General features: G+C 50.1%; 1 protein-coding gene across 2 annotated transcripts in view; it reads left to right on the forward strand.

The window, feature by feature from the left end:
* USP43 (ubiquitin specific peptidase 43) overlaps positions 1-7,763 on the forward strand; it is a 53,107-nt gene extending 45,344 nt beyond the window's left edge. For both annotated transcript variants that reach the window (XM_034989823.1, XM_034989824.1), the window contains exon 15: positions 6,691-7,763. In XM_034989823.1, coding sequence (XP_034845714.1) covers positions 6,691-7,763 — 1,073 coding nt within the window. The remainder of the gene's footprint in view (positions 1-6,690) is intronic.
* The last annotated feature ends 2,437 nt before the right edge of the window (positions 7,764-10,200 follow it).

Here is a 10,200-nt window from a genome sequence, read left to right on the forward strand (position 1 = left end):
CCCGATGCGGGACTCGATCCCGGGACTCCAGGATCATGACCTGAGCCAAAGGCAGTCGCTTAACCAACTGAGCCACCCAGGCACCCTTATTTCTGGTTTTTATTTCCATTTTGAAGGTTATCCGGGAGTTTCAAGCACTTACGATTTGGCGGGGGTCTCCCTTTAATTCTTTCTAATTTTGTGGATTGTGATCCAAGAATGTGGTTTTCAAAAAGCGTTCCCTTTTTTGTGACCAAGTTAAGTACACGATTATTATTTTGTCAGTGTTCTGTGCGTACACATGAAGTAATGCCTATTTTGTCTATTGGAGGGATACGAGCTTTGTGTTGTAACTATTAAATGAGGTGAGTTGATTTTTGGATTCAGTTCACTTTGTCTTTAAATTGACTTTATCAAGGACTGCCTGGCTAGAAAGGAGGTCTATTGCAACCTTCCTGTATGGCCGTATTTTTCATCAAGTATGCCAGGGACTTCAATCATTTCTGCTTTATATTGTTTGCTGCCTTGTTAACAGGTATCTGTAAGCTGATGACTATTAGGTCTTCTTTATAAATTGTCTGTTCTCGTTATAATGCGGCTCTTTATCTTGCTTAATGATTTTCATCTTAAATTCTACTTTGTTAAGGGGGCGCCTGGGTGACTCAGTCGGTTAAGTGTCGACTCTTGATTTTGGCTCAAGTCAGGATGTCAGGGTCATGGGATCGAGCCCCACGTCCGGCTCCATGCTCAGTGGAGAGTCTGTTTTAGAGTCTCTCTCTCCTCCCCCTCTGTCCTTCCCTCTGCTCATGCTCTCTCTCTAAAATAGTAAATAAATAAATTCTAAAAAAGAAAATTCTGCCTTGTTCAAGATTAGTCACTTCCCCCTCCCCCCCTTTTTGTTTGCATTTGCCTGGTATAATTTTGCTATTATCTTTTGCTTCATGAATTTTTCCTTTAGGGTTAATTTTAAGTGGTTTCCAGTAAACACTGTTGCAGTTTTACTTTTTATTTTTTTGTTATTTTTTTAATGTCAAAAATTGAGAGCCTGCCTTAAAGGGGAGCATTCAGTCCATCCATACATATATATTTTAAGATTTTATTCATTTAACAGAGAGAGAGCGCACAAGCAGGGGGAGTGGCAGGGGAGGGAGAGGGAAAAGCAGACCCCCTGCTGAGCAGAGACAGTGGGGCTCCATCCCAGGACCCTGGGATCATGACCTGGGGCCAAGGCAGATGCTTAACGACTGAGCCACCCAGGTGCGCCTGGTCCATTCATATTTATTGTAAGAACCATAAACTTGATTTTGTTTCATTTTTATTACTGTTTTCGTTTTTCTTTTTTCCTTATTTTTGCTGAGTTGATCATGTTGCTCTTTGTTCCTTTTTTCCTTTGTCTGTCTGGAAGTTCTGCCCTGCTTTTCCATCTTGTCAGTTGTCCCTTTATCCTTCGCAATGTGTACGATCAAATGCATTTTCCTGTTCTGCGGCTATGAGAAGCCAGGTCATGTTATTCTGTGAGTCGTGGTATTTCATTCCCCGCAGTGAGATGAGACTAATAATGCTTCCACGTCATTCCACCCCCCTCCAAAGTGAGTGCTTTGAAATGCTTGCACATGTTTCCTCTGTTTTAGGAACCGCCCTCCTCCATTTCAGTCCCCAGTTCTTAGATTCTCTGAGATGCTTCAGCCCTCGGTTTCAGGCTGTGAGCGCTGTACCTTTGCGGATCCCACACACGCTAACATCACTTTGTATTCCCCATCCTGAGACCATCTGCCCCCGAGGCAGGTGCGTGGTACACGAGTGGCAGGCTCTGCTGGGCCACCGCATCTGTCTTCTTTCTCTCCCCCTCTGTCGTGAGGTCTGGGTCCTGAATCTTTAGTGTTTGGTCAGAGTTCTTTCCAGGGATGGGTGACACTCCTTCTTCTGTGGAGGCACAAATATTTTTTGTGGCCGGGGCATGAGTCGCAGCTTGGGCTCGCTGGAGGACTCCTGGATTTGAATTCTTCCCTCTCCAGTGTCTCTAGATGTTTTCCCACGGTCCGCCGGGCCCCAGGCTTGCAGGTGAGCAGCCTTTTTTTTTTTCCTTTCCTCTACGTGAGAATCACTTGTTCTTTCTGGCTGGAAGCCTTTGAGATTCTGTCGTTGACCTTGGAATTTAGAAATTCCACCAGTATATGCCTAGGTCTGCGTTTCTGTTCATACACTACCTAGAACCCCCAGAGCCTGTCCGTCTGCAGACACAGGCTTTTCTTTAGGGAAATTGTTCTTTTGTTTGTTTAATTATTGTCTGACTTTTCAAACTCCTCTGTTATTTGCCTGGCGGGTCCCCTGGATCCATTCTCCGGATCTTCTAGCTTTTCCCTGTGATTTCTCTTTGTCATTTTGCTCTAAGGCATGAGATGCTGCTTTCCCTTTATATTTTTGGCCACTGAGTTGAGTCTCAACAGTGACCCTTTGCCCCTTCCATGCATTTACTGCATCGTAAAACCTAGAAATTGTTTCAGCCCTCTTTTGTTCTATACTTGAATCTCCCCAAGAGCCTCTCTCTCTCTTTTTTTTTAAGATTTTATTTATTTATTTGACAGAGAGAGACAGCGAGAGAGGGAACACAAGCAGGGGGAGTGGGAGAGGGAGAAGCAGACTCCCCGCTGAGCAGGGAGCCCGATGTGGGGCTCGATCCCAGGACCCTGGGACCATGACCTGAACCGAAGACAGATGCTTAACGACTGAGCCACCCAGGTGCCCCGAGCTTCTCTTTTTGTCTGTTCCTTCCAGTGGCTCTGTTTCATTAGGGCCCCGTTCTGATGGTTCTGTTGGTTCTTACTCTCTGACTCCCAGACCCCCTTCTGTGTGTTGTTTTTTTCTGTTTCTGCCCATTGGGGCTTCCCCTCCACACCCTCCTGAGTGGAGGCGATTCTTGGAGTGATAGAAGGGGCTGGGGCCTTGGCCCCTGAGGCAGCCCTTTCCCCTTCACCAGCCTTATGCTGCTGGCTTGGCCTCGGAGGCAGACAAGGCTTGGCTCAGCCATGTAGCTTGTCCTTACCCTCTAGGGGACCAGAGGACGGCTTGCCCCAGGTTGTCCTCTGCACCTAGAGACAGAGATGTCTCCAAATATAGATGGGGGCTCAGAAGATGGAGACCCCTAGCGGGGAGCCTTTTCTCCCTTGGGTACAGCCATGGTGGTCTCTTTGCTGCTGCCCTGACCCACTGGGCTCACTAATGCCACAGGGCCTTTGCACATGCTGCTCCCTCTGCTGGCAGGCAGGCTGGTTTCCCCCCCAATCTCCACACGGCTTCCTCCTCCCTTTCACTCAGGTCTGTCCTCACTCCTCAGTCGTTGACCCCGCTGTACCCCCTCATTCTTTGTCATAGCTCTCAGCACTACATTCCACGGTAGCAAATATTGCTGCTTTCTGGCAAACTCCCATGGAGACAGGCACTTGGTGTTTTTTCCACAGCTGTATCCCCAGAACCGAAAACTGTCCTTGGCACCCAGCAGGCTCTCATTGCGTGTCCCTTGAATGCGTCCGTGGGTGGCTGTAAGAGGCACAGTGAAAACCCTTGGACAGACTGAGACCAGTGGACCAGGCGGCTGGTCCTGTTCCAGGCAGACTAAGGATGGCCGGGGGCGGGCGGGGGGAGGCTGCCCCTGCTCACAGCACACATCGTGAGGTCAGAGTGACACCTGATTTCATTAGCCGAGGATACAAAGTCACGGAGGAACAGATGGGACATTTCTCAGGGTAGCATCTGCCATTTCCAGAGCCACGGTGTGGGTGGGGCTGTGGGTGGGGGCTGTGCCCCCAAGCTGTCCAGCTGCCGTCTGTGTTAGGAGGCCTTGCAGGACCTGGGAAGCCCATCATGCAGGCTCTGGGGCTGATATAACCTTCAGGAAGACCTGAACTACTTACGTCCTCCGTGGGGCTTAAGGCTCTAGGCGCTTCCCGCTTCTCAAGCCGACTGAGCGTGAGCAAGGCCACCGATTCCAGGGCGGGAAGTAACCCTCGCTCGGGCATCTCTGAAGGCCACCTCTGCTTCTGGCTCCCAGCCTCCAGGACCACCCCCCCCCCACCGCCCCAGGAGGATCAGGGGGTGCACCCTCCCCTCCCCCAGAAGGGAGAGCTCTGTGAGCAGAAAGCACAGCTTCAGTGCGGGCTCTTTCTCGTCCCTTCTGTCCATGCACCATGCCCACCTTGCCTCCCCCCGCTGCCGTCGGGAGAAAGGGGAGGAAGGGCTTGCGTGGGCATCTGCAGTCCCCGTGCAAGGGAGCTGCGGGGGTGATGTGGGCCAGGCCCCGGGCCTTTCATCCGGGAAGAGGGGACGCGCTGCCAAGCCACCTGCCAGGCTGCAGGCTGTGCCCTCTCGTTCTGGAAAGCTGAAAGTCACAGCTTTGTCCTCTGAATAAAAGCTTCGCTTTCTGCCCTGCCCAGGGTTGCGGACGAGAGGGGAAAAAAAAACCTACGCTGTGTGTGTGTGTCTGAGACCCCAGCGCATTGCTTCTCCCCCAAGGGATGGGACCCTGATGGGGGAATGACAGGGCCCATCGAAAGTGAAGCTGCAAAATATTTTGGGTGACGTTGTATCTCTTGCTGACTGATCTAAGGAAATGCTTTAAGGACAACAGTACCAAGTAGTGAAAAAAAATGATTAAAAACCGCCAGAATGATCCGGGGCAGGTAAAAGTCCCCAGGAACCTCTGAGATGTTGTCAGACCCCTCGGGGCACCGGTGGGCATTGGCCACTGCCTTCCAGTCACCTCTTCCCCGGGAGCCTGGCTGATGGTGCGCCCCACTTCCCCAGCCGGCACGCCCCGAGCTGTCGCCCGTCCCCTGAGAGCCCCAGGTCCCTCTGCATCTAGCTCATCCCAGTTGGCTCTGCTGCTGACAGGTGTTTTATGGAGGAGGAGGAGGGTTGTTCTCATACTCACCAATGAGAGTGTCGTCTGTGGACGAAAGGCTGTGTGGCTGACATCGGGTCTTCGTCTAAATGCACGGGACTGTCCTTGCACTGTGTGGTTCGAGGGGGGAAGGGTTTTTTTCCCTCCGCGATGATAGGCATCTTACACATCAAGGCAGTATAATGGTACAGTGACTGATGACTGTGAGTTGCTTTTCTTTTTTGCTTTTATTATGTTAAAAACACATAACGAAGTTTATAATTTTGACCTTTTTTTTTTTTTTTAAGATTTTATTTATTTATTTATTTGTCAGAGAAAGAGTGCACAAGCAGGGTGAGCAGCAGAGGGAGAAGCAGGCTTCCTGCCGAGCAGGGAGCCCAATGCGGGGTTCAGTCCCAGGACCCTGGCATCATGACCTGAGCCGAAGGCAGACGCTTAATGACTGAGCAACCCAGGCACCCCATTTTGACCATTTTTAAGTGCACGTTTCAGTGGTGTTATGCCCGGTCATTGCCACCATCCATCCCTGTAACTCTTTTCATCTTGTAAATCTGAAAGGCTCCGCCCATTTCACAATAACACCATGCTCTCCCCTTCCCCGAGCCCCTGGCCACCACCTGTATACTTCTGCCTCTGGTTTTGACCACTCTGAGCTCTTCATGCATGCAGGGGAATCCTGCAGTATTTGTCTTTTTGTGACTGGCTGTGGAGGTCGCTTGAGATTCCATATGAATTTTAGGATGGATTTTTCTATCTCTGCAAAAAATCCCCATTGGGATTTTGATAGGGATTGCGCTGAAGCTGTAGATCGATCGCTTTGGGTAATGTCATTTTAGCAATATTAAGCCTTCCAATCCATGAACATGGGATGTCTTTCCATTTCTGTCATCTTTAATTTCATTCTTATTAATGTTTGTAGTGTTAAACAAGTCTTTCACCTCCTCAGTTAATTCCTGAGTATTTTATCCTTTTTGATGCCATCATAAATGGAATTGTTTTCATGGCTGTGTCTTAAAAAGAAATACACAGCCATGTTATGTGTGTATGCCCTTTAGAAACGTTAAGATTTAGGAAAGAATTAAGAAGAAAATCAGTCACACACAGCATCCCGTGGCCCCCTCGACGTCTTGTCACTTTAGTATTTATTGCTCCATACTTGTTTGTACGTCTTCACATGCATGCATCACACACACACGTGTATATATTTTTGCAGGTGGGATTACACTGTTTTTCTAGAGTCTCTCATTTCACATTACATGTCAGAAATGTCTTTCCAACCATAGGCAGGTGTCGCGAAACACAGTGGAGACATAAATGGCACAGATCTGATAAAATTAAATGCACGATTTATTTATTTTTTAGCCCAGGGTAGGATATCTGAGATTCTTGGGTTTGAAAGATAGAAGCACCTAACTTGACCCGGAAAAGGAGGGGCTTTTGCTGAGCATTCTGCTTCGTGCAAATATTTAAATATAAATGAAAATGATGCTCCGCCTTAGGGCGAGATGCCTCTGAGACCGGGCTTTCTCAGCAGCCTGTGCTGTCCGGGCATGTAGCTCCCTTTTTTGACACTGGCTTGCCCTGTGGCTTTGAATATGTAAATGGATTCCGTGGGACAGAGGGTGCACACATCGATGCACCGAGCGCTAGAACCTCAGGGTCCTGCTCACTGCTGTGTCATCGACGCCCAGCATGGTACTGCCTGATGCATCAGGGATGCTTGATCAATGTCTGCTAGATGACAGGCATCACTGTAGTCCCTCATTGCACCTGGAGGGATACTTGGGCACTGATGCTCTTGGTGTCTCTTTCAGGAGGGTTGGAGTCCAGGCCTCTGGTACGGGGCGTACGAGGCCGAAGCATCAGCATGAAGGAGCCGACCCCTTCCAGAGCCAAGCAGGGGGCCTTCAAGACCATGCCCCTCCGATGGTCTTTCAGACCCCGGGAGAAACCAGTGGGTGCGTCTGTCGAACTGGTGGAGTATTTGGAATCCAGGCGGAGACCCCGATCCACGAGCCAGTCCATCGTGCCACTGTTGACGGGCACTGCTGGCGAGGACGTGGAGTCAGATGCCACTGGCTCTGCTAAGGGGGAAGGTGGTGGGCAAGCCACCGAGAGAGCGCTGGCCAGAGTGCCCTGCCCCTCGGGCCACCCCAGCCACTGTGCCGCCCCTGGAGTCCCAGATGGTCTAAACGCAGCGAGGAAAGCCAAGGAGCATGCAAGTCAGGAGATCAGGCTCCCCAAACAGTTTGACCTGCCCCTCGTCATGATGCCCTCAGCAGGGACTGACAGACGAGCTCGGCCTGAGGGCCAGAAGACCGCGAACTGCGAGGGAAGCGGCCTGGCAGGGAGCTGCGACAGGGCACCCTCCCCGGCCAAGGAGCCTCTGGGCGCCGCGGCATTATCTAGAAACAGCGCAGACAAGCGCCAGAATACCTTGGCCAGGATGAGGGCCAGTGTGGAGGCCAGAGACCCTGAGACAGACAGATTCCCACAGGGGACCCTCACCCTTCTGAGATCTGTGTTTTGGAAGAAGGAGACCAAGCATGACAAGGCGGAGGTGGCCCTCCGGGCGTCCCCAGGGTCCCTGGTGGGCAGCAGGCTGAGCCCGGCTATGGATGAGCACGCCCGAGGCTCCTCTCCTTCCTTCCAGATCCGAGAGAGCCTGGCCAGGGCCCCCGCCAACCTCCAGGAGAGGGACGTCTGGTCAGCCCCCAGCTCTCTCCGCCTCCCTCGCAAAGCCGGCAGGCCCACGAGGGCCGGTGCCCTGGGCCCGCCACAGAGGACGGTTCCCGGGGACCACACTCCGTTTGGCACCTTGCAGAAGGTGAAATACCACACTCTTTCCTTAAGCCGGAAGAAAACATTACCCGAGTCCAGTTTCTGATGGTGTGTGTTCAAGTCCCGCGCGAGGCTGGTGATCCTCGAGACGGGGCAGCTGGAAGAAGCTTGTGTTGTGTCGAGCGTGGGCTTTCTAGAAGCCAGTTGTCTTGTGACCCTGAAAATTAAAAAAAAAAAAAAATTTTTGTTTTTGGTCCCCACCTCTAGATCTTCAACACAGCATGTCCGAATACCGTCCTGTACCTTTGGGTGCTTTTATACGTGTTGGCCGCAAGATGGTGCTGTTGAGTCAACATTACCCTTTCAGGGCAAGAACGGATTTATTTCCCTAAATTCCTCAGCCTGAGTACCTACACTCGAGAGAGATTCGGATGCGGCCCAGCCTGACAGCATATAACTCTGCAGGGAAGCCTCGGAAATAAGAGTCTTCGACATCAAATCGGTTCTTGCCATTGCTTACCTTTCTCAAATCTCTAATGCGTCTCTGGGATAAAGCCTTCAAGATGCCAAAAAAACATGGTAGTGACCTTCAAGTAGGATTCTAGGAGAGATGGAACAGAAATGATTGAGAGTGTAGGAAGATATTTAATATATAGCAAAATAATTATGTTACTGTTTTTCAAGGTATTTAAAAAAGAGAACTATTTTGATACTTAGGCATAGAGGAAATTCTTTTTAAAAAAAAAATTAAGTCTGAGATCTATGTACAATTTTAATAAAAGCCCATTGGTGAACCATACAAATGGCTGTCTGAGTTATTCACGTTTAATGACCGATCTTTTTTTTTTTTTTTCCGAAAGATTTTATTTTTAAGTCATCTCTGCACCCAGCGTGAGACTCGAACTCAACAACCCTGAGATCAACAGTTTGCCTGGGCCAGCCAGGCACCCCAACCAGTGATCTTGTTCGTTTCCTGCTATGTTGGCTTGGCTCCTTGCTGTCGATATCAAAGTAGGGACTTGAGTTGTTTCTGACATTTTAAATAAAATGACTTTGCTCTTTTCTAAAGAAACAGGAGTCCCCTCAGGTCTCTCTGTCTGGAGGGCTCGTACTTACGAGGCCCGAGAGTCTGAATCTGTCCCCACGCCCCGGTGGTCGACTGTCCCGTTTCCTCAAGCTTTATTCGATCCTCGGTAGCTGTTCTGACAAATATCCTGTCACTTCTTACTGGGAAGCTGCCACGCCCAACCCTGGGTCTGTACTTGGTCTGTTTTCTAGAAATATTTCCTCTGATGGGAACCATTTGTATGAGATATCCGACTCCAAAAATTAAGTTTTCCTTCATACATATTGCGTGACTCATTGGTATGTCTCTGCTACTTTTATTTTTTTCCTTAAGAAGGAAGATGAAGTCCCTTTTTTCCCTAGTGAGAAAGACCACCTTTTTTTTTTTAAGATTTTATTTATTTTGGGGGAGAGAGTGTGTGAGCAGGGGGAGGGGCAGAGGGGAGAGAGAATATCAAGCAGACTCTCTGCTGAGCGTGGAGCCGGACATGGGGCTTGATCCCATGACCCTGAGATCATGACCTGAGCCGAAATCAATAGATACTTTCACCGACTGAGCCACCCAGGTGCCCTGAGGAAGACTGCTTTGAACCACAGTTCTGAGATAGGAAAAGCTGAGATGATGAAGCAGGAGGACCCAGCCACTTGGCCCCGGAGGGCGATATGGAGGCCAGTAGACCCGTGTGCTCGGATTTCAAAAGACGTCCACGTTCTCAAGTGTGAGTTCACAAATCTCAGGCAACATGCAACACACGTGACCTCTTGGGTTATGGGGGTTTAGGCATTCTGCTGCTATTTCCGGTTCTTTCTCCTGTGTTGGTGCTCATTTGTCGTCTTTGGCTCCCATGCCCTTCTAAGCTCAGCCTCCCTTCCTTGGTCCTCTAAGGGATTGGGTGGTGACTCCGATGTTTACCCCCTTGGCTTCTCCCCTAGAAGGTCTCAACTTTGGGGATACCCTTGGATACCATGAGCGGGTCCCAAGTGTTAGTGGTGTTGTCCATAATGCACCACGGGCTGGAGCATCTTCCCTGGGTGCCAGACTTGGAGGTTTAGTAAGAGGCAATGACACATGGACCCTGGTGGCTACATCTGCCCTCCCAGGTATTCCTCGGGGATGCCCGAGGTCCCTTGGGCTTACCAAAGCCAACAGATCTGGCTTTCTATAGCTGAATTCTGGAATGTCCTCCCTACCTATGGCTATATGTTACGATGCCGTAGATCAAAGTTCATCTTCATGGCCCTTTGTGGTCCCCAAATACCTCCAAAGTGACACCCACATCACTTGGTATGACGTCACAATGAGGTCACAATAGAGCCTTGGGGGCCGTTGTCCCGAAGGTTTCTGTGGTCACACATTTCCTGCAAAGAAAGGCCTCCGATTGGACGCAGACATATAGGCTGTGGTCCAGGACCAAGACAGAGGCTCGGTGTCTTCACAGGATGGAGGATGGAACTCAAGGGTAATTCTACTCAGACCA

Source organism: Mirounga leonina, unplaced genomic scaffold, assembly GCF_011800145.1.
Source record: "Mirounga leonina isolate KUSES-001 unplaced genomic scaffold, KU_Mleo_1.0 Mir_488, whole genome shotgun sequence".
Classification (NCBI taxonomy): Eukaryota; Metazoa; Chordata; class Mammalia; order Carnivora; family Phocidae; genus Mirounga; species Mirounga leonina.